The 25683-nt window shown below is 31.8% G+C and overlaps 1 protein-coding gene across 1 annotated transcript in view; it reads left to right on the top strand.

The window, feature by feature from the left end:
* The window catches only part of LOC143236096 (ubiquitin-associated protein 2-like), a 57506-nt gene extending 33080 nt beyond the window's left edge, over window positions 1-24426 (top strand). The window contains exons 17-26 of the mRNA XM_076474366.1: window positions 616-818; window positions 2467-2653; window positions 4310-4413; window positions 4998-5063; window positions 12590-12668; window positions 14074-14267; window positions 14693-14780; window positions 17310-17399; window positions 17861-17931; window positions 22982-24426. Of these exons, the coding sequence (XP_076330481.1) occupies window positions 616-818; window positions 2467-2653; window positions 4310-4413; window positions 4998-5063; window positions 12590-12668; window positions 14074-14267; window positions 14693-14780; window positions 17310-17399; window positions 17861-17931; window positions 22982-23272 (1373 nt within the window). The 3' untranslated portion in view covers window positions 23273-24426. The remainder of the gene's footprint in view (window positions 1-615; window positions 819-2466; window positions 2654-4309; window positions 4414-4997; window positions 5064-12589; window positions 12669-14073; window positions 14268-14692; window positions 14781-17309; window positions 17400-17860; window positions 17932-22981) is intronic.
* Window positions 24427-25683: the final 1257 nt, after the last annotated feature.

Consider the following 25683-nt stretch of genomic DNA (forward strand, 5'->3'; position numbering starts at 1 on the left):
TTACACGTGACAACAAATATGATTATTCAGAACCATTATTGTTCAAAATAACATTTAAATGTGGATAAGTGGTATCATACAAGAAAATATACCAGCTTAATATCACAATCAAAAATAAAAAGGTTTTATTGACCCACAAAGTTTTCAGTTGTGTGGCAGAGTAGAACTGCAGTATTAAATTGAGAAAATATTTTAAAAATGGAATGAAATTGTGGGAAAACCACAAGTTGTACAGCACTTTTTTGTTTACACAACGAAATGATAGTGCTTTTGGTAACAAACTTAAAGCTTATCTTGTTAACGTGTTGCTCAAAGAAAGGATGATTGCGACTTTTATTTCATTTAAACTCACAAAAATCTTTCATTATCAGTTTGTAAGATTTGCACAAAACTGTTTCAGAATAAAATACTTATAATGACCATTAGACATTTTGTACTTGTCTAGAACTTTCAAGTTGTAGAGCTTGTAAATTATAATTTTTGTCATTTTCAAAAGAATAATTCTACAGTTTTTTCATTTATGTGAGAAAAAATTATTTTATTTCTCCAAAACAGAATGAAGCCAATCTGTAATTTTCGCAACACAAAATTAATTTAGTTCTGTTCATTTGGCAGGTTACAGTGGTCAGAATTCATCATCTTATCCTAGTGTGAACAGTTTCAGTTCTCAACAAGGCTTCAGTAATACTGCCGCAGTTTCAACTCAGCCATCATCAACGTCTCTACATTCATCATCGATGTCATCATCAAAACTGGGCACTGCACTCTCCCATGGGGTCAAAGAACCAGTATTGGACTCTCAGCAACCCTCAGTACAGGTGCACTTTCTGTAAACTTTTACAGTGTCTCATTAAACATGTTTAGTGTACTTAATGTCAGAGTTATTCACTTAACCCTGTACTACTGATACAGGGACACTGGCAGAGGAGAGTAAATACCAGATAGACTATAGAGGGATACTGGAAAAACTAGATATACGCTTCAGAAGTTAGTTATGGGAATGTATTATTAAAACTATGCAATGTACAATAATATTGTTATTCTTCATATGCATACCACACTACACTCTGATTGGTCAGAATTGGTAGTGATACTGACATTGCCATTTCAAAGACATATCTTGAAAACAAATCCCTTTTTAACACATTTTACTGTGTGTGTGTGTGTGTGTGTGTGTAACAGATTCATAAGTCTTTGTAAAAGGTTGCCAAATTTCTTATAGATGCACATATTGAATTTGAAACTATAGTTAACATTTCTTTCACAATACAGGGTCAGTCCAAGTGCACATTTAATAAAGTTACCAACTTAGACCAGACAAGTGAATACTGAATGTATTGTGTGTAAAAAAATTGTATATGAATGCTTGAATAGCTATCCAACTGTATTGGTTTATATCTGCATGTTATTGGATTCATCTGCTGCAGTAACAATATGAACATTTATGTGTAGCATAAATATCATGTGTCTTAAGACTGTACATTGTATACTTATGCAACACAAGTTCTGTATTCACATGGAATCTGAAAAGTGATTTTTAAGTTTGTTTTTATATTGATATAAAAATACATACTTTGTATTTATTCTGAATCTACTGCTAGTGTATTAAACAAAATCTGTGTAACTTGCAACTAACTATTGTTATTATGTGCAAATGATTTTTTGTGGTGGGAACTCTAGTGAAAAGAACAACATATGGGCAATATGATCTCATATGTAACTCTTGTTAATCATATGTACTGTTGATTGGAACATCTGTGATATTACAGTTCTTTTTATAATATCTCAAACTTAATTATATTGTAAACTAACAAAAATCATGTTGTAAAATTAAAATTACTTCAGTGGCCGAGTAATTTCTTTCAAACTTGTTTGGATTGGATTGGCTTGTATGTATGTGTGTGTGTGTATATATATATATATATATATATATATATATATATATAGAAAATGCCTATTATTAAAAAGATCACATTTATAACTTAATTTTGTTTGTTCATATCATCTCTACTTTTCAAAATATACATGAATCATAAACCTTCTCATGACATCCTGTATCACTGTGTCAAGTTGTGCTCATTTGGTAATTTTACCACAATTAGTCTCTCTCTCTCTCTCTCCCCCAATACCATCCTGTATAACTGTGTCAAGTTTTGTGCAAGTTTATCGAGAAATGTGGAAATGTATAAATAACAGACATGAAATGATACACAACCATACAAGGTTTTACCCTAAATACTCACTTTGCATTATATTGTAGATAACCTTGTGTAGTGAAAGAAAAAAATACTATTGGAAAGAAATAGTTTTGAATTATTTATTTATAGAAAACACAAATGGGGAAAAAAAACTAGTACATATTTTACCTTAAAAGTTTGCTCATTAGATTAATTTTAATTGTAAAATAATTGTAAATCAGTATTTTGTGTGTTGGCCTTAAGTGTAATTAAACCGTTATCTCTGTAGCATTCATATGATACAACCCATACAACAAGTGGTAACAGTAACCTAACATCCACGATGTCGACACCATCTACCACAACAGCGACAGGTTTAGCATCTGCTACAATCGGAGTTCCGACTACATTGGGGCTGGCCTCAACTTCATCTGCTACTGCAACAACATCTGTCCTGAAGAACTCCTTGTCAGCTAGTAAGATGATTATTCTTCCTCTTTGTGATTGATATCCCCACCCAAATATTTTGTACTCCGCATGATACAGTCATATAGATCGACCCCATATTCAAAGAATTAAAATATACAAGTTTTTAAAGTTTTAAGTCTCTTAACATGGGCTCCATCAACTTGACCGACTATGTGGTGTCTTTGTACTCGTATAAAGTTTCAGGAGATAAATACTTCTAGCTTTCAATATGTGTATATCTACTCAAAATTTGGCAGTCTTTGAGTTAAGTCTTTTACATACAAAAAATCATATTTTTAGTGAGGCATTTTTAATAGACCAAAGATATGTCCATTAATATATTTAATATTTGTTTTAAATAGTCTGTGTGAAAAGTAATTGTAATGTTAAGATTGAAAGTACTTTACCTCATCTTAAATTTCTAGTCACTAATGTCGTTTTGTGATCATTTTGCACAAGAATAGCTGCAATGAATGGTACAAAGAACTAAACCAACCAACTGCTGTCACGTAAAATCAATAACTCTGTTTGGTCGGCATGCATAACCTATTTGAAATGTAATGCACCTGTACCATTTGCCTTATTTACTTCATGTTTGCATCTTTTTAAGTTAGTTATACATTCATTTATGCTTGTTTTATCTGTGTGTAAACAAGCTTTCTGAAGTGAATGGAAGAAACAGTTACTGGAAGTGTGAGAGATGAGTATAGTGGAATGTTTTTTGAATGTATAATATCTGTTTATCTTGTATGAGATATTTGTTAATTAAGATGTTTTTTAGGAACATCAGCATTTTTGTCTACTGCACAGATAGAGGTCCAATAAAATTAAAATAGACTGTACCTCAGAGTAAACTATCTGTGATGGAGGGGGGAGTACATGAGAGCAAGAAAATAAAAACTCTAAGTTAGGTAGATGTATCTAAATAGAAGTTTCATATTTGGAGATGCACAAACTATCAAGTAGTGGATATTCTTTTAAATAGGACAGGTAATGAATTGAAGTCTGAAAAGAAACATTTATTTTATAAATTTAGGTAAATGTTTTCCTTAAACACAGTAATTTCAGTGAATCACCAGTATCTTTTAATTTGCTAGTGACATTACATTTGAAAGTTCTTTTTGTCAGAATCAATTTCTAAAATCTTAAAATAAGTAGTGGACACAAAACAAATTTGTTCATGTATTTTACTGTGTAGTAACTGTTAAAACCTGTGAGAAGTGAATCTTTTATCTTGTGTAGAACATTGAATTTTCTCAAGAATCAACATGAGATATTTATCATTGCTGCATTACTAACATTGTTTAATCTACAGTTAGCATCACAAATTACTCAAAATTAAGGAGTAATTATTAGTCTTCCAAACTTAAAAAGCCATAACATTTATTTAGAAAAGTGTGGTAGGAAATCTGTAATAGTAAGTTAGGAAAATATTTTCTGTGGTGTCACTCTGATTAATGATTATGAAACATTTGAAAACACTTTCAAAGACTAATTAATTTTTCTGATTATGTTTAAAGAAAGGTAAGATATTTGCTTTGTAAGAATGTAATACACTTGGAATCTTATTAAAGATAAAGGATTCATAACATTATGTATTTTTGAGAACATATAAATGGACATGTTTAAAATCATGTTTTTTCTCTACAACCTGTTCACAACAGATTACCTTGCAGCAGGAAAAGCAATGCCAAACATTCCACCAGGTGTCCCACCAGCCATGTTAGGTCACCAGTACATCATGAGTCAAGCAGGTCTACCCTTCTATGTAAGTACTGTCATTGTTGGGGTACAACTTGTAATCTTTTTGTGTCATAAAACAGTATAGTAAGAATTTAAAAAAGTAATAGTGTAGTAACAAGGGATTTAAGTAAAAAGCTAATGTATAATTAGTAGCCTGGGTATTATTGATTCTTTAATAGTAGATTAAGAAGTTTTTAAGAATAGTTTTTGTATAAAAATTTTGTTTATATAACACGCAGTGATATTGCAGAAGTTAATCTTAAAGAAAGTAGATTTCTAAAGAAAATCCATCATTCAATATCATGATAATAAAGTGAATTTTAAATTTGGATACATCAGGTAAAATTATTAAAGACCTTGAATAGATTTCTGGAGATTTGCAGTAACTCTCGGTACCAGGGAGTTAAGTGAAGTAAGAGCTGTTGAAAATTATCTCCACTGTTTATTGGTAGAGAAAGTTCTGCCTAGGAAAACACAAGTTCTGGCTGTCAAACAGATAGATTCTGATGCCTTGACCCTTGTTACATGACCCTTCTTTAGTTTTTCTTATTTATTTTTCTTGCCTGTCATGTGGGGCCTTTATTTATGACTTTGTTTCTTATTTTGAAGGGCTTGCAGCAGCCTGTATATAGTTATGAAGATTTGCAGATACTGCAGTCCAGATTGCCGACATTGGTATGTTGATATGCCAAACTGTATGTGTAGTGAGTCGTCCCACTGTTATCATGCTTTCTGCAATAATTGGCTTTAATAGAACCTGCACTCTTTTATCCATACCTTTCCTAACCAACCATGTGTTCAGTTATTAAAGGAAGTTGATGGCACATGGAGTTTTCTTTTCTAAAATTAAAACATTAAGAGTAAATTATTAGAGCCAAATTAGGAAAACAAGAATCTGGATTGCACTTTGTCTTAAACAAAAAACTGTGTGTGTGTATGTGTGAGCTTTATACAGGAAGAAAGAAGTGTCTGTGTATATAAACTTTATTTACTGTACTCAGCTCAGTCAAGTGTATATTAATCCTTATTAGAACTTTGTGTAGATTATTTTGTGCTTTGATGCTATTTTTGCATGTGTTATTGTTGAAATTTATTTGAAATTAGTGAAACATGGACAAGTTCAGTATGCAGCCTGATGTCACCAAACATCACAATATAATATTTTAGACTTTGTTGTTGAAAACATAATTACGTTTAGCATTTTCAACTTCCCTGTTGTTTGTTCATAACTTAGAAAATTATAGAGTGACCATTATTTTAACTTGTAACCATTTTTGTACTCTATTTGATTTTGAAAATGTCATGGTTTCAAATGGAAGTATAAAACTATTAATATTGGGAAGTTTTTAAATCTGTAACATTGTATTATATGTAGTTTTTTATGAACACAGTAACATGTGTTGCTTATTGTGGATTCTTGTTTGGGATCATTTGTGGAGCATTTATTAAAAAAACAAATAGATTATACAGTAGATCAGTACCAGTGGCTTTAAAGTCAAATGATCCTGCTATAATTATAAATTAAATAAATTTTAAGCAGATATGACTGTAAGCAACAAATTCAGGTTAGACACTGAGAGAGCAATTACAGTGTGAGATACTAAATGAAAACACTTAACTTATCCATTGCTCCCTTAACACACAAATTTCAACATGTAAGTCAGATATGATATGATACTGTTCAAGTTAATCCACAATATAGATATGCATTATTTTAAGACAAAATTACCCTAATTGCATTTACTCATCTTTAAAGTATGCATAATGTATAAAACTAGGTATTTTTTACATATATATTAAAAACCAGAACAGTGATTTATATATAAGATTTGTTATGAAAGTAATGGACAGAACTCGCTAGGTGAAAAATATAATGTTGTTTATCGTCATTAGCAGGCTGATCAGGAAATGTGAGAGTTAATTGATACAAGTCTTTAGAAGAACCTGCAGGCACTTTGCAGGTACATCCTGATGCGTACAATGCACACAGCTCACTTCCACCATAGTCTTGTACAGGTGGCATAAAATGGTCATTGTTATTCCTTGTCTTGAGTTCCATGTCTCATCACCATTCAGAAACTGATTAAAGCTATCCTTATTGTTCACAGTCATTAAAATTGCACTTATCCCTACTACTCCAGGTGAAATGAAGCCAAACAATTTTGTGTATAATCTTTATTTTTCCAAGATAGACTTTTTCAGAACACTTATTTATGTTCGTACAGTTATGAACCTTCAGTTGGTAATCATGCAAAGTGTAGGTTTTTTTCATATTTCCAGTATGTTTAACTTCTGTTTTAATTCATTTTCTTGACAGTGTTCATTTGCTGCATCTAGTTTGAATTTAAGCAGTTGTATGTGAATTAATAAACATAGACCCATCTTCAATAGTGCAGTGAATTACCACAAACTTTTGACAGGGCACAATAATTGATTTCTCTGATTGGTCTAAAAATCAGCCAACTAAAATCTAAAAGAACTAATCATAACTTTATACCTAAAATGTGTTTTAAAATTCTGCTTATTTCTTGTGAGGTTGCAAACAAGCCATTTTCTAGATCTTTCATTTAGATACCTCTGTTGATGTGTTTTTAATGTTTTTTTTACAGTTAGATAGGGCTAGAAATCAACAATATAAGCACCACGTAAATGTAAATTGAAACATTCTTAGACTGTAAGACATTTAAGAAATGATATACAACATTTTAATGCAATGAAATAATGGGTAGCCTACAAAGACTGAAATGAAAAGTTTATAATTTGTGTCATGTTGCTATAAAAGCATGCTCTGCACGTTGGAGCTGTGGGTACATTTTAAGAATGATGGACAAATCTTAATTTTCAGTTAAACAAGAATTGGCATAAGGTTCTAGTCACTGAATGCCTTCCTTAGAGCTTATAAATTCCAAATTTGGGACATCTATGCACATATAATCCTAAAGCATATTAAATACAAGTATGTAACATTATAATAGAAATATAAATTTTTTAAATGCATGCTAATTATGTAAATTTTTTTATAACTACTCAAAATTATTTTTAAAAAATAATCCCAGCAGCAGTTCAGTGAGTTTAACTTTTATATCCTAATAGAGCATGTTGATTGGAGGTATTTGTTAATCAGTTTGTTGATAACCCCATTGGTCAATTATATTCACTTAGTTGAATAGTACTGTGCATGTAATGAGGTTTTAGTGACTTGCATTCATAATTTTATTAGCCTACTTTGTTTGTTATACCAATTTGTATAGCATATGATTTCAGCTAATAATCCATGTTTTAATTGCATGTGACTTAATTTCTTAATTCTAGAATGAAGTATTAGAAAATGTCTGAATTTCTCCTAGTATAACACACAACACACATTCTCTAGCCATCTTCTCTTTCCTATTTTATCCATCACCATTTGAAAAAGTATGAAATTAATTATAAATTACTCACTGTAGAATTGTCATTGTTCAGACAAACCATAATTTTTGTAGCCTTCAATTTTGTTTGGTTACAGACCTATCAAATAGAAAGTCGTACCCTCCTGCCACATGCTCACTTTCAGAATGAATTGATAGTTCTTATGTATTATCTATAACATATAAAAAGTCTAGATTTTCATCTATCAAGTGATGTATAACTTTGTTTACAAGGATAATTGTCAATTTTCGTGTTAATACAAAGTTTGTTCCTGTGGGAAAGACGTTGACTGGCGTGGATGAACTTGTATTGGCTCTTGTTGCATAGTTAGAAAGCCAGACAAATTGTGAGAGTAAATGGAAATTGTCTTTTTTGTGTTATTATTCTATATTCCTTGGTGTATTATTTAATTAAATAAAAAATTTTGTGCATTACTACCATTAGTATAAAAAATGTAGGGTTAAGTGACATCAACATTTGACAGCGTGAAAAAAGAAAAGATTGGGTAAGTACTTTATTTCTTTTTTATGTTTATTCTTTATTATTATAAAGATAACTAAAATGCAAAAATAGGGATTGTTTTAGGTTAGTTAAGGTTAGATTAGGTGAAATACATAAAAAAATGTTTTGTGAGGCATGCAATGAGTGGCTCATGGATAATATAATTCAATATCATAACATTAGCGCCACATTCCCCAAGTGATTTACAACCTTAATAAGGTGTGAATAGTAGTTATTCATGGTTTAAAGAGCAAAAATTCAATAAAATTTAATTTAAATAGATGTATGCTGTTACAAGTTTAAAGCTACTTAGAATAAACAAGTATAATTTCATGTTACAATTTGAAATCATTTTAGAAAGATAAAAAGGATAATTTATTTGTTTTTCTTTTATTATAAGATTGGTCAAATTGACCAACATTTCATAGAGTTAAGGTTGCAAAAAATAATAGATGAAATATAAAGTTTTACTGAAAACAAGCATTTGAAATGTATACAGAAGGTTTGAGATTTTTGAGACAAAGTATTATTAATCTTAACACAAATAACTTTGCATTTGGCTTATTCAAAATAAATATTGGATATATTTATGGACAAATATTTTTTTTAGTTTATTTAAAATACTTCACAAAAGTATTTTTTAATGTGAAAGATTTACTTATAATTTGTACTGAAAGTCTGCCAAATTTTGTGAAGCTACACATACAATATGAACAATTAATAGTAAAGACTATACGAGTGCAAAGACGTCACATGATTGGTCAAATCAACTGAGCCCTTGTTGAGAGAGTTAAATTACAGTACATGCAAACAAAATAGTGGGTTGCTGCCTGCCATTTATCTTCCATTTAGTCAGCAGTTCAGAAGAACAATAAATTATGATATAGAGTGCTGCCAGTCAAAGCTTTTCCACTCTAAAAACATGAAAACTGAGGACACTTGAATTAAAAAACAAACTATAATGCTAAAAGTAGACCAATCAGGCATAGTTCTTAAATTAACTTGATATTTAACTAATATGTTTCAATTAATTTATTGTTGAAAAATCCAAAATCCTAATTTCAGTACAAATGGATTTTGTTTCTCTCTGTGTGGGCTCGGTGATTTTGACCATCCTTGTAACCATCATGTAATTGTGAAACTACATCCTATAACTATTAATGTGCAAAGGGGTGTCTTTGCAAATTTTGCAACCATGTAGCAAATATTACAAGTCATAGTTTTAAAAAAAGTTTATATTTCATTTGCATAGCTTTTATTTGTTTTTTTAATACTTTCTGTATCTTAATACTAACTGTAGCAAAAGTTGGAAATGTGAAATAAAATATTTTTCTCTATAGAATGACTACAGATTCTGCCAAGCAGTTTTAGTAATTTATTCTTAAATAGTCTCGGGCACACATTTTCATGCCTAATCAAAGTAACAAATCAATAAATCACCTAAGTCAAAGTATCAAGCTATGTCATACAAAAGTAGCAGCAAGAAGAATTTAAACTTTCTATTTTGTCATTTAATATTTCTTATGCTTCTAATTGGTTTTAGAATCTGAAGCTGTTGTTAGGGAAGAAATTATAAGTGGAAAATTGCAGCACCAAGTCACGTGATAGAAAAGTTCACTTATTTAACTATTTTCTTTCAAAATTATTAAATAAAATCTTAGATAATATAAGGATTTTATTTGTAAAATTAAATTTTAATACGGAATTTATTTATTGACATACATTGATAACACTGCACAACAAAGTTTTTGCTTCTTGAACACTATTGGGTGTTCCTTATAGATTTTTGGCTGCTGATCACGAAAATCACATCCAAATTTGCTCATCATGTACCAGTTCATCAAAATCTTCAGTTTCACCAGGAGATTGCTGCAATGGAAAAACGATATCAGGGCAACTGGAATCCGTCAGTGCTTGCTGACTGCTGTTGGACACTGCAACGTGATGCACTGGACATTGAATACAAATGAAGATCAGGAGCAAAACACTTTTAATTATGTTGAACTTAATAGTGTATCAGAAATATAAATGCAATTAAATACCGTATTGCCGGTAAACAGATAACTGTCTATTTCTCAGAGTTCCTACATGGTGAAGCAAAACCAAAACTATATTTGTGCATACCCACCAGGTACCTCTCACAATCAGCAAAAACTTTTCAAGAAGCAAAACTTTAAAAAAAAAAAAAAAAAAATCGTGCAGTGTTATGAAGTGGTTTAATTAAAGTATGAATGTAAAAAGGTTGACATATTTTTTGGTTTACCCGTATCCAGAGGGTTAATCAGAAACAAATAATTAGAAATACTAATTTTTATTAATTCATTAGTTTAGTGACACTTGATTTAATCATAATTTAATTCAGTTGATTGTTAGAATAATCATAATTGAAATTGATCAGTTAGTTTGTAAGATATTAAGTCGTACAGTTTTACTTGTGTTAAACTTTAAATATTCTTCAACATAAATTGTTACTAATATGTTTTAAAATAGGATATAGGCTCTGTGAAATTTTTTTTGCCCATTTCAATTTTCAACAGTATGTTATTGTACTCTTCTTCCCTTGTTAAGAAAGTTTTAAGACTGGAAATTATAGCTTAGATATCTTCCTAGAAAAACAGTATTTGTATGTACTTTTCTAACAAACCTTCCCTCCAGTGATGACAGTATGTTAAACCAGATTCACATGTTCCATTGTGAACAAGCAAGCAATAGCAGTATTTATTGTTAATATTATCAGAAACAAACTATTTGTGCATGGCATTTAGGTAATGTTTAGAAATCCCTTATGACAAACATTTGCTGATAAGCAGTTTAGTGTCTCAGACTGTAGAATTTCATTTTTGTTTTTCTGTTGTTTTAAGGCTTTTAAGCTTTTTTCTCTTTTTTCATTCTAAGTCTAATTTATTACTTATTAGTTTTTGCATAGCTTAAAAAATAACCTGTGTAGAGCTGTAACTTTCTTTTTATACACTTTTGTTGAGTTTTTGCCTGATTATTTGTAATGTGTGTGCATGTATTTTGTCCTTCACATTGGAATTTGCTGTGAAAAAGACGTTACTGCTTTCCTTGTTGATTTCAATTTTTCATGCATTTTTATTACTTGTTTGCATGTATTTGTAAAGTAAATAATTTCATGTTAGGGTAACTTAGAAAAACACATTTGTAGTTGTATTCCAGCATAAACGATGACAGCTTTCATGTGTCATGCCAAAGATAATGGCTATAAAAACTCGTGTTTCTTATTAAAATTACTAATTGTACATTCTTTGTGTTTATTGTAAAGTTTTGTATAAAGCATTCAGTCATGTGATTAATGTACTTTTTGATCCAGTATATTTTCTGCCTAAAGAACATATCTGTAGCACTATTTGTAGCATTATTTAACACAAGGTGGTGTTTTTGCCTAAACTTTAGGTAATATGTGCTCCATGAAAAAGTTATGTTTATATTCACTTTTATGAGGCTATTTTCAGTGAAATAAAATGGTGAGCTAAAAACATTTAAAATTTAGTATCTTAGAAATTAAGTGACTCCATAAACTATTGGTCTCATTTTGATGCTACTGAGATTACAAACTTGACAAAAAAAAAATAAAAAATCTGGGAAAAATTATGACCTCTCAGGTTTTTCAGGAAGCTGACTTCTTTCATTATTCTACATGTGAGTAAACTTTATAAACTTGACTAGGTCTTATCTCAGCTCAACTGGTGAAAAATTGATTTTACAGATTACTGAACAAATAACAGGATTGATTGGTTATGTATGTTAAGGAAAATAATTCACAAATTACTAGAATTCTAAGGAAATTGATTATGTAACTATCCATGATGCATTAAAATAATTATTTTCTTCTACTGTAGAGCATGTTACTAACCTTAAATTTTCTAGTTAATTTGTTCTTTGGTGTGTTATGCTTGCATGGTGGTTGTATTTTTTAACATGTTTTCTACATGGCTGCAATTCTGTTTATTTTAAACAGTTTTTTAATTTGGTGTTCCTTCCTTTAGTTTTGTTGCCTTTGTAACCCTGCTTTAACCCTGGATAACTTTAAGGTTTGATAATAAAGTTATATGTTTATTTGCTTCCTAAAATGTTGTGGTGATGTAACAGTATAATACTAGCATAAACAGTTTAATATTTTGTTCATTATTTCTGAAATATGTATGAAAATATAAATCCTTGCAGAGTAGTGTGTGTTTAAAATGTTATTTAGAGAACAGGTTAGATTAAACAAAAACATTTTAATTAACATTTCAAGTAACTGCCAGTATTAATGTACTTTTGCCTTCCAGGGTTATTATGATATGCCTTTCCAGCCCCCAACTAGCTTAACAGGAAGGGACCCAGGACTTGGCAGTGTAGTATACACGGGTAAGTTTTACCTGAAAACGTCTCTTACTTGGCATTATTTTGTACACAGTTATTGCTGAAATAGATCCAGGATTTGGCTGTGTAGAATACACAGGTAAGTTTAACATGGTTGGTGCAGATGTTCACAAAGGGGTGTACACAATTAGTTTGAAAGGATGGAATGTGGAACTTGACAGTGCAGCATATACAGGCATATTTAAACTGGAAAAGGTCCAGAAATTGAGAAAGGGGTGAACACAATTATGTTTGTTAAAAACTTGTCACAGTGAAGAGATGTGTTTTTAATGTAAACAGAACGTTTATTTCTGTGGATTGAAAGACTTGTGCAAGATTTCATGTACACATAGAAGTGTGGGCTTGTTGAACATTTATAACTTCCTAACATTCTGTCATGCATGTTTTTCCTCCTGTGTGAAATTTGAAAGTAGTTAACATTGTTCTGCAATCATATTTATAGCATTAAAAAAAAACAGGGTTCAATATTAATTTGGTTCATCCATTGTTTTGGTATTGTACTTCTATAAAAATATTTATGAACTTCATTGCATGTCTTTGGTCTTGAATATTTGCACACATTGTCTCCAAAAACTAAAACAAGTAAAACATTGCTCATTGTTGTCAGTACAAAATATTTTTGAGAACATGCAAATACTAAGGATTTTAATTGTAAAATGATTAGTGCATCTATATAAATTTAAATTGAGCTCTGTTCCACGTTTTTAAAAAAGATTGTACCTTCTTTTTAAAGTCCATTTATTACATTTAATCAAGTACATTTATAATGCCAATTAAGTTCTTAACATTTTACATCTAGTTGGCTTTCGTGAACTTCACTGACTTGTAAAAATATTTTAAATAGTCACGTAAAAGTACTTCATACCAGTGTGTTTTTGAATATTTGGCCTGTACCTTTCAAGGAATTGCTTTAAAAAAAAAAAAAGTGAACGAGTAATAATTTATTGGAATGAACATTCCTGATACTGCTGTATTAATCTTCTTATTGGAAATATTAGAGTATGAATTTAGTAGCTTGAGTGTGTAGTGGTAGAACTTAACTCATTACATGTAAGTGTATCTATTCTGTCATATTACATTTGGTATAACAGCAACAAGTTCTATTGTAATCACTCAGTTAATGTTTTAATTTTCCTAATCAGGTTCCTTAGGTTTGGGATTTTATAAATCCATTTATAATTAGTTTGTTTAGTATTAGCCCTAAGGAATGTTAAACATGTTTCATTTTTTTTTTTTTTTAAATAAAACCAACCAACCATTTTGGATAAACTATACATAAAAATTGAAGCTGTTGATAATATGTGCATATATTAAAAACTAGTAGTTTCAGAGTAAGTTGTTGTTCTAAAATCTGAAGGTTTGGCATTTTCTAATTATACTTTTCATCCAGGAGCTGATGGAAAGTTTAGCCGGGGAGATCCTGATGGCTCAGCAGTGGCTACAACTTTATCTCAAGGCCAGGCAACAACACAGACCCATGGGCATCCATTCTTAAACCCTGCTGCACTGCCCCCTGGTTATGGTTATTATTTTCCAGGAATGATGCCAGGCAGCATGCATCAGTATGGAACTCCTTTTATCCAAGTAAGGATAATTTATTCATAGATTTACTCAACTGTACCATACATACATCAGTGTTTTGTTGATGTTTTAAGCTTTTTGTAATCATTTACCCTCTTATATAGTAAAGATCAATAATTTGTTTCACTTTAGTAGTTAGGTTCATTCAGTTGTAAGTTATTTGTAATATTTTCAGTTAAGTGATTTATTTTTCTTATTGTGATCCATTTCACCCAACTAAGCTTTATTTGTGAAAATATTTCATTTGAAAGATCTCAAATTGCTAGCTCTCTTCAATGTAAAAACATTATTGAACTTTGTACAATAATAATTATAATCTGTGTGTATTCATGTTACATACACAGTTAGGGACTAGTTTATAACAATGAGAATCTGTGAAATGAAATTGTCTCCTTCAACATTCAACAGATGTTTGTTTGTTTCTTAAGGTTCCACCTGCTACTAATGCTCATGGTGTATCCACTAACACTCAGTTTCAGAAAGCTGCAGCCTACGGTTCTTTGTCGTACACTTCAGGTTAGTGTTTTAGATGTCTTTTATGAAAAGCTATTGTTTTGTAAGTATCTCTTTATGTAAATTTATAGAAACCATTTTGTTGCCCTAAGAAAGAACCATTTGTATTTTTGCATTGCAAGGTTATGACAGCTGAGCAGTAAAGAATCTTTTTGAAATTCCTGTATTTCATGAACTGATATTTTAGTTCCTTTAATTTCCATTGGCAAGTCTGATGGTAATGTTATTTTTGCAATTGAAATTTCTTTAAAGATTAATTAGAGTACAGAGATGCCAACCATTATGATTTGAGCATAATCATTACAATTTTGGTGTATATATTATGACTATACGCTCATACAGACAAATATTACGACTTGTTGCAACTCCCAAATTGTATATTACATAGGCCTATACAATAAAGTGATAAATTCTTCCCCCAGGGCTTGAAAGAGGTGAAAAGAAAATTTCTAGTGAGATACAAATAACTTTTGATAATAAATAAAAGACCTAGTCCAAATGGCTACTTGCAATAATCGTGTTTGTGCTTGAAATAATAAAAAATATTTGTATCTCCGACGTCTACCAACAGTTTGAGTGAGGTGCTTCTCCATACTGGGTACGTGGGGAAATCCATAGTTACGTCATCAGTGCTCGACAGCCAATCAATGCTCGCATAGATGGGTATTTCTCATTTTCTAAGCGGCATACAAACACCAATGCGATTGTTCACAAGATGGGAAAAAAAATGCCTCGTTCACTAGATTGTCTTTTTTCTGGCAAATTTAAAAGGACTAAAACTGTGAATGAAAAATTTAGGAAAGAGTATAGTGCAAAATATCTGGTCATTGCATCAAAAGTCAGTGACAGTCATGCGTTTTGTACAGTTTGACACATCGATATTTCTGTGGCACATGGCAGGATAAACAGTTGTTCCAGACATACAAAATCGGCATCTCACCAACAAAAGGCTGAGGCGAAGACAAAAACTATGCAGATAACGATATTTGAGTAAGAATTCAGAATATAAAGAATTTAAAAAGAATTTTTTAAAATTTTATTAAATACGCAAAACACAGTTATGAATGAGCAATCTATAGCAGTAATAAATAATAATTTAATAATAATGAACAGCTTAGAGACATTGGTCAGGCCTAGTAGCCTCAAATGATAAAGGGCTCTGTCTACAATCATTATGCTCAGTCATTTGAAATAGTTGGCATCTCTGGAGAACATTTTGATCTTCATAGGTCATCTTCAAGTGAAAGTGTTTGAAACTGACTGTTGCCACTGTTGACAATGGTCAGTTTCAAACTCTAACCTGAAGGTAGCCTACAAAGGTCGAAACGTTGTTCTCTGTTTTAATAAGTTTAAACACCCATACCAGCTATCTTGAGAAACATTTTTACTTCAAGTGGGTTTCTTGTCATTACTAATAATGAAAGATTTATCCAGCATCTCTGTATTTGAAGATAAGAAAATTTCTGGTTACAAGTTATTGTAGTTTAGCAACACTACTGAGTCTTTGCTTACAATATTTTCTTCCTGTAAGCATCAGTTATAGCCATTTGTACTGTGATTCACATTTAAAATATTTGTAAATGTTTTACACAGTTTAAGGTGTTTTTTGTTTACAACATTTATTGTTTTTAAAACTTTCACTGTTATAGACCATGTAGAAATACTGTACTTTAGAACATTAACAAGTTATCAAAATTTTCTCCTGTAACATACTGCAGGAGGCAGGGGAGAGTCATAATGAACACGAATGAATACATCCAAAAAATGAAGAACATCCTGTCGGACACGAACAAATTTAAACCTATACACACAAATCTAACAAAGACACGAAACGCAACAAAACAAAATACTATTAAAAATGAGAAAACCCAACAAAATTTCACAAACACTTTATTCCTACCTATGCAAAACTGACTCTCTCACACCATAAATATAGCCGTTTTTACATATATATTTCTCTACAAGTGGGTTTTCTTGACATCACTGAATTCCTACCAATATTTGTTTCTCTGTCCAGTGCTGCCAAGGTGTGGAAAGTGCTGTATTATTAAGCCTTCAACTGTTCTAGTTCATCCTAGTAAAAATTCTATGTAGCTTGCATGTTATCAACCACTGTTAATGTTGAGTTTAGACTGTCACTAAGCCTTACCAGATTTGTAGATTTGTTTTTACTGAAAATAAACTGCTTGATATCTTTTATTTCATTTTATGATGACAATGTATGTGGTTAAGATTTGTAAAAAAAAACAAAACATTTTACTTGGATATCAAGTTGTTTAGTATAGATCTTGTGATGTTTAATTTTTGAAGGGAATAGGTAATTTAATACATAGATATTTAATCTGTGTACTTGAACTGGGAATGGAAGTTCAGCATTCTGGAACACGCATTTTGAAAGACATCATTTAAAAATATTTATACATCAATAAAAAAAGTGTTTAAATAAATTTTTTTGTTCCTAAGCTGTCATCTCTTGTTGTGACCGTGTGATGAAATGTTATTGTGATGCTGACTCGAATGTTTCTATTTTAGCCTATGACAGTTTGAACCAGACACAAGATTACTCGAAGAGTGCTTACGGTGCTGGTTCTCAAGGTCAGGGAAAAGGTGTAACAGGGTCGTGTAAGTTCTCTTCTCAATATTTTGTTGTATTTACTTGAAAGTAGGTGTGATAAGATCTCAAAAAAGTAAAAATGTTATTATTTTGGCCAAAAATATTAATTTAACTTTTACCCAGAATTGAATAACGAATAATCTCACATGTAGTAAAATATAATAAAATATTGAAAGAACTATCATACAGTTATAAAACACAATTTCTAAAACATAAAATGGTATAGTCAGGAGAATATTTATCTGCAGAAAGGTGTTTTAGTAAAGAACTTGTCTCTGAAGTTTACAGGAGTTCTTTTATCTCTAACACTCCAGTGTTTGAAACATAACTTTTTTTACGTTATTGTAGCAATAAATATAATAAAAAAAAAACATTAATTTGTTTTGTATCTGTTTTGTTTTTGTCTGTCCAAGTATGTTTGTGTGAAAGGTGTAAATACTTATTAACTCTTCTTTCATGGGGTTGCTAGTAGCTGGTACAGGACCTGCAGCAGACATTGGTGCCTCAATGTACAACAAGACTCATGCCCAGCTAGCGAAGGTAACTCTCTTTTTGATTCAAGTTTATTTTGAATGTAGAAGATGATTCTCTTTGTGGTTCTTTTAACACTTCCTGCTGTACATTACAGACTACCATGGTTCTATTGCCATTACATCTTTATGTATTTATGTCTGAACATCTCATTCAGAGTCAACACTAAACAATAAATTATTAATCTTTTGGCTCAATATACAATTGAAAACAATTAACATTTGTGTAAAAACTGTTCTCTCTTCTTATTGTTTTTTATATTAATTTTTAGAGCTTTTGTGATAATTTTAATGAATTTGAAACTAATTTTGTTGCCAATTTAATAGGTTTGCTTTTTTTATTTTCTCTTAGGAGTTTGATACCTGATATTCAAGATAAAATTATTGATTATTTACTATCACTGTTTCAGTGTTACCTTTTTGTTTAACCATTTGGAAGCTGTAATCAGATTTATCTGACTTGACATTTATAGTCATTGGTGCTGCAAACAGTTTCTACCCCATGGTGTCACAAAAACTCTTCATAATGCAACAATACTCTCATGTTCTTGAATTTCCTACCTTAGTACTGTGTGTGCATACACCACCAAAAGAAAGTGCAGTTAGTGGATTTTTAACATTAAAAAAGCACAAAAATAGTCAAATTCTAAATTTCATTTTTATGGATAATTGATACTTTCTGTGAACTCGCCCAAAATTTAATTATGCACTTCTAAGGGTCAGTATCTTGTTTTAATTTTGTTTTGTTATTCTTCCATCATGTTAAATATTCACTTTCATAAAACAAGGTTTTATTCTTTGATCAATGATTTTGATGGATCAAGTTATGCAGTTTAAAGTAACCAAGTATATGTATGTTTCTACAGTTACTGTTTAAGCACTGAGAATAAACCTGTGAAAACAATCAACAAACATAAATCTTTACATTTTTGTGATATTGTTCTGCAGTATCTCACCATAAATAAAAATATCTAAATTTCATTTTAGAAAATAATTATAGTATAAATAGATCTTGTTAGGGATCATTAAAAGGATTGCTTAACATAGTCTTATTTAAGCCATGGGAAAAAAAGTAAACCCTCCAAAACATTACAATCACCCTGCCTCCAAAAGTGCTGCAGGAAGAAGATATTACATACGTAAATATTTACACACTCAGAAACCATACCAATCAATCTGTGATTTTTACTACTAAATATTATTAACATGTTCATTTATATCTACATTTTTACTAGCAGTAAGTAGTAACAACTTCCACAGGCTTAGTATGTTGTTTGTTTATTCAAATTCAGTTGTTTCTTATTGTGATTCTTTATCTACATAATTAGTCTAGTCTGTTTCCTCTGTTCATTTGTATGTTATTTTTCTGTTTTTTTGTATGAGTAGGAATAGTCCACTTTCAGTATTAGAAACAAGGTAATTTGTGAGACTTTCTCCAGTTCTCATAAGGAAGCTCACTTAAATCACATTCTCTTGTTTGAACCTCAATCCTATATGCTACTAACCTGGAAACAAGTTCAGATTTTTTCTGTTAAGACATTAATGCAAAATGATATATAAAAGATAATCTCACACGTAACAGACAGTAATTCTGCTGAGAGACAAACTTGTGTGCTGTTCCTTTTTATTACAATAAGGGAACATATATGTATTATATAATGTACAGGCGAGGCTTGGTGAGTCAGTTTCAGAACTCTTGTTTAATTATTTTTTCTAGTAGATTAAACTTATGTAACTTCAGTGAATCCACCGACATTTAGTGTGAAAATATATCAGTTGCTATTTATAGCCCCTCAGTGTGAATTCCTGTACATCCTCTGGCATCTCAGCATCTAAACATCCACCCACATGTTTGCCATGCATGGTGACCTGTAAAAGGGAGGAAAGGATCCTGATGGTTGTGGGGTCCAACCCTAAACACCGCTTTGGCCTTGAATTCCTGTAGACAGGCTGCCTTGGGGTGGCCCCTATGGTCAGTCAGCTGGTCCACTTGGGCTATGGTTAACCAAGTACGAGGGATGGGTGTTCTCAATAGGTGTTGTGGACATTGTATCTGGGCTGGTGTTTGGGTATAGTGCTTATGAAACCCTGGGTTGCTGCAGTGTCCTTGTTTGGCATTGTAGTACATCCCCTCATGGGGCTCCATGGTGGGTGGGGTCAGTGGGCACTGAAATATTCTTTTTTTTATTATGGATCCTCTAAATAAAAACTTAAATAGTAAAAAAGAAAGAAAAACAGTCCATAGGTAAATGACCACATCTTGAAGATTTTGAGCAGCAGTCTTCAACATCTGTAATGCCTGTACCTAGTTTTCTAAAACTACATTCTCTTTCAGACAAACCTTTAGGGTAAATGTCTTCCTTTTACATTCAGAAGGGACTAGAGGGACTTGCTGGCTCTCCAAAGTCAGTAAAGAACCTTTGCTCTGGTGACATATTTGTGGGAACATCCACATATCAACACAGTGAACTCCTCTTGCATTCAAAGGCAGTTGCAGATATACTTATTGAGGTTATGTCTCATGCTACTTTGAATTTGTGACAAGGAGATATTTGTTGAGAGGGATTTCAAGAACATCTCCCTGTCAGAGATTCTTGCTGGTTTCTCCACCCAAGGAGTTTCTGCAGTGAGGCTTATCTCCACTCACATAAATGGAAATATGATGCCGACCAGTGTCCTCATTCTGACATTTATGTCACTGTATCCACCTGCCACCATCAAGGCAGGTTATCTCAATAGCAAGGTACATTCATACATTCCATACCCTTTCAGTTGTTTCTAATGTCAGTGGTTCAGTCACTAGAAGATCTCATATCACCATTCCTTAACTTGTGCTTGTTGCAGTGGGGGCAATGTTTTTCTTCCGTGGTGGGCCATGCATTTTCAGAACAGACACTCTGCCCTTGCTCCTTTTGGTCTTCATATCCAGGCACAATTGGATGAATTTGGTCTGTCCTTGGATAACATTGCTGTATCCACTGATCAGCCCATTACACCATGGCTTATTATAGTTCCCAAATGTGACCTATCTTTTAAGTCATCTGAGAAAAGCAGACACTCCTGATTGGAAGTACTGTCCACTTTTTCCTGAACACCTTTCAAACCATCCATCCATTCATTCCTATTTATACAGATGGTTCCAAATCATGTGACTGTGTGGGCTCTGCCATGGTTTGTTATGGTTTGGTGGTTGCGTGCAGAATCCCCTCTACAGCTTCTCTGTTCACTGCTGAACTGTATGCCATTTCTCTTGCCCTGGATCACATAAAAGCTAAGCAGTACTCAAATTGCACTATTTATGCTGACTCACTTAGTTCTTTACTGGCCGTGGAATTGCTTCACATTAATTCTTTCCGATATTCAAAACTGACTGGCCCATTTCTTTTTAATATCTACTTCTATCCAGTTTTTCTGGATATCAGGCCACTTTGGTAATTGTGGGAATGAGCTTGCCAACACCACAACTATACCTGTCTGCTCTGGCACTATCACTAATGTACCTGTTCCATACGTGGACTATGGTTCTGTATTCAGTGTTCAGCTCTGTGCTGATTGGCAGTCAACTTGGAGTGAGCAACGTGAAAACAAACTTTTCCAAATAAAACCCTCTATTGGAATTTGGCCATCTTGCTTCTGTAAGGATCGGAAAGAGAAAGTTCTAACTAGACTACACGTTGGCCACAGTGTTTTAACTCATAATTTTCTGTTATCTGTGACTGATGTGCCAATGTGTATTGTCTGTGTAACACTTAGGTCACAATAAGCCACATTTTACTTTCTTGCCATCATTATAACTCTCAACGACGGCTCCATTTTAAACATGTTCTGTCCCAAGGTTTGCCCATAACGTTATACAATGTTATTGGTAATGGTGACACTGTTTATCTTAGAAACGTTTTTAGTGTTTTTAAAGATCATTGATCTTTTTAATGCCATTTAAGTTTTTAATATATACTTTACACCTTTTTAATGTGGCTCCCTTTTAAAAATCACAGTTCATATAGTTCAATTTGAAATTAGAAACTGACCATAACATTAAGTAACTCAAAACCAGGACTGGAAAGGACAACTTCAGATGATTAACGCTACTGTCTTAATTACCTGTTAGTCATCCTTGAGAGTTATAATAATTAAAATTTTGCTACAAGTCTTTTAAAACTTGTTTACTTTACTTTCTGAAAGTGGCCATAATGTCAAATAGCTCGAAACCAGGACTGGAAATGCCAGCTTCGGGGGTGATTAGTGCTGATGTTTTAACTTAACTGTTAGTCATCTTGGCTAGTTATGATAATTACAATTATGCTACAGAAAGTCCTTTACAACTTGTGTTACTGTAGTTTTTCTCTTACCACTATAGACTAGATGTAAAAATTGGATTTAATGCTATTTTTTTAATTCACAAATTAAACGTTGACTTGTTGTACCTTAAATTTCTTTTTATGAATTTTAGTACTTTAATTTTAACTTTTTACCAGATGTATGGCACAAATAGTCTAGTTGCTTTGTGCCATAAAACACCAAACAACCAAGCTATTTATTAGACTGTGTAAGGTATGTGGAGATAATAGTAAATGTTCAGATTAGATATTTTGAAGAAGCTGTAATTTCATTCTCTTTGCTAATCACATTCCACCAAATTCTACACTCAGTTCAAAAACACATTCCACTTTTAGGTTGTATGTTTGAATGAAATTACTTCATACAGTATGCTTATTTTTTCAATATCTAAAACTGTTTCCACAAAAAAAAAAAAGGTGAATCCACTTTCACATTTAAACTGCTAAGAAAGTTTTCATGAATTTTTGACAAATGTTTAATTGGACTTACTATTTGTATACATCCAAGTACTGTGTGTGTGTGTAAATACAAATGTTAGTTTTTCATCACCTAAACTGTGACTGAACCATTTGAAACACTGATCTTAGTAGTCCATGTGTTATAAATTAAACAAAAATTTGTGGTTTAATCACGTATGATCAAGATAATAGCTAAGAGGTTTTTGTTATGTTCTCTTAAGTTGGATACCTACCTAAAGTTGGTTTGTTTCATTGATATTTCAGACTTTTGACAAGCCAGGATTTCACACAGGTACTCCTCCACCATTCAATTTAGCAGGAACCCAGAACCCTGGTCTCATGGGAGCATCTTCAACCCCATATACTCCGTTTATTCCAGTATTGACGCATGGACAACACCATTCAACTCTACTCCACCATCATATACAACAGGATTCTCCTCAAGCTGGTGGAGCCCCTTCTGGGGGTCCACAGCGAGGAGGTCCTCAAGGGCTGGGTCAACAGAAGGGACCTGGAGGAACAAAACAAAATTATTCTTACTGGAATCCAAATTAAATTATCAGAATGACTTAATGGTTCACTGTAACATGAGTTTTATCTCTGATAAAAGAAATACTGTTATTGGCCTGGTCATTATTTCTCCAATAGAAATATTGGGAATATTGAAAAAATAAAACTTTGAAGTTCTCCCCTTATTTTTAGAGTACCTATTTGCTGTAAGAAACGTTTGTTGCCCTTGTCTTTTTTTTGTGTATCACTTATTGCTGAACTCCAAATTTTGTAGCGTAGAATAGCTTTTCCTTAATATTACTGGTCATGTCATATTCTAGTGTGTGGTAGGTTATGTTTCATATTGGTGTTCGTTGGCACAAAACTTTTGGAGAGAAACTGAAGTTTCTAAGATTTGTAAATGTTCACTTAATCTAGCAGTGTGTGATAATTTCTTATTGTACTTTTATCAAGTTATTGTTGTTTTGTGAAAAAAAAGGCATGATTTAATAAACTTGTTGCCTGAATAGCTAATTTTTTTTTTCACTCTTATTAAACAGACAGAATACATGTATTACCTTTCTTTATTACATTGTTTGGGAAAATATGGTTTCTTATAAGAATTTACAAAAAAAATGCAAGAACATTTCTGTGCTTAAAGAATAAACATACATTCGTAATTAGTTTGTTTTTAACTTTGCCTCACAGAGGTTGAATTTCAAGTGTCGTTTAGAATGATAAAAATATTTAAATATCTGAAAAGTTACGATATAGATAAATGTAATAAGTGCATGATCTACAGGTATCACATTACGTATATTTAGCTTCAATTTGAGGTTCTTTGCTAGTTACAAAAACTGTTTCCTCGTGAGATTTTTCACTTTAGTGATTCTTCATGAGGCATTTCAAGCTAATTTTTGAATAAAAAGAATTTTAGTATGAATTATGGCATCGTTATCTTAGGCACCTTCTATTCATATATTGTGGTGTACTGTGATTTCAGAGTCGACCTTGTGTTCTTGTGCGTATGTGTGTGTATAAATACATATATAAAAATTGTATATATATATACACACGCACACACGTATATATTAAACTTGTTTGATGAAAAAATTCTTGTCCCCAAAGTGTCAGTGGGATTTATTGTTTATTTTTGCTTTTGTTCGTTCTTCACTTTCGAGGTGACTTTAAAAGAAGAATAAAAAAAAATGAAGCTGGTACATTGCTTGTGTTTTTGTTTTTTTAAGTTGAACTTGTAATAATCATTAAACGACAACTTCATAGGAACAGGAGAGTTTGAGAAAATATTGTGTGTAGAACGTTTTACATTTGCTCACATTGACAAAACATATTTTTGTTTTTATGTTTTAAAAACTTATTTCAACTGGTATATTATTTATTTTGATCAGCATTCGCTTCTCCCATCTCTTCTGTTATTTTCATATTTCTTACTGTTTTGTTCTAATCTATATAGAAGGCAGTGTGTGTCGACAAGTTACGCTTGATTTCTTGAAATAGGAGGACTCATAAAATCTAAAATGCATTCATCCATATTAAGTAACTCTGCCCATTACGATTTTAGTGACGAGAGTCGTGAGTGGTAGCCACGTGAAACCCTGAAAGTGTAGTGAGAGTTGGTATAAACCTAAAATAAAGACTGTAGGATCACCTAGCTTGGAGCCAAGTGGGTGAAATTGATCATGAAACTGAAAATACCAATTCAATGTTGAATCATTTCTGAATTTAGGTATTTCCTGTTTTATCATAAACGTTATTTAGACAAAAACAGACGTCTTTAGTCAACGGAGATTCTAAATTAAGAAATCAAATATTTTCTAGTTTTGTTACCTTTATATTTCATTTCACATTCAATGAACAGATTAACAACAATATTGGGTTATGCTTTTGTTGCTAAGCAGAATGACATAAAAAGCTATTGTTGGAACGTTGTGTTACCGAAACGCACTGGCTTTTTTATATATTAAAAGTTGTTAATCTGAGTTTTTATCAATAGGTTTCTCTGAATACGCCAAGAATTAATTTTATCAATGGTTTTAATTCTGTATGTAATAAACGGCTGGTAGTAGTAGAGAAAGCACTGCTGAGTACCGAACAACGTTTCGACCTTCTTCGGTCATCGAAGTTTACGAAAAATTCAGGTAGCTATGAAGTGTTTGGTCAGGATATGTTGCATGGTGTAGTTGTCCCATCAGTTTTTACGTGCTATACGCTAATACTTATTAATTACCACCGTTCCAAGCAACCTTGTTTCTGTTTTTAGTTGCATAACTACTACTTCTCCAGATAACTCCAAACTTTTCCTGATGATGATGTTTGGTTTCATTTCAGTGAAGTACGTTCTTTTTTCGTCTTAGTTTTCACAACTCGAACTAGAGGTTAACTCATTATTAACCTTCATGTTGTTTCGTTGTTAAAACTTGTTTGGTACAACCTTTTCATTAGTTGCAAAAAGTTTA

The sequence above is a fragment of the Tachypleus tridentatus genome, chromosome 13 (genome assembly GCF_004210375.1).
Source record: "Tachypleus tridentatus isolate NWPU-2018 chromosome 13, ASM421037v1, whole genome shotgun sequence".
Lineage (NCBI taxonomy): Eukaryota > Metazoa > Arthropoda > Merostomata > Xiphosura > Limulidae > Tachypleus > Tachypleus tridentatus.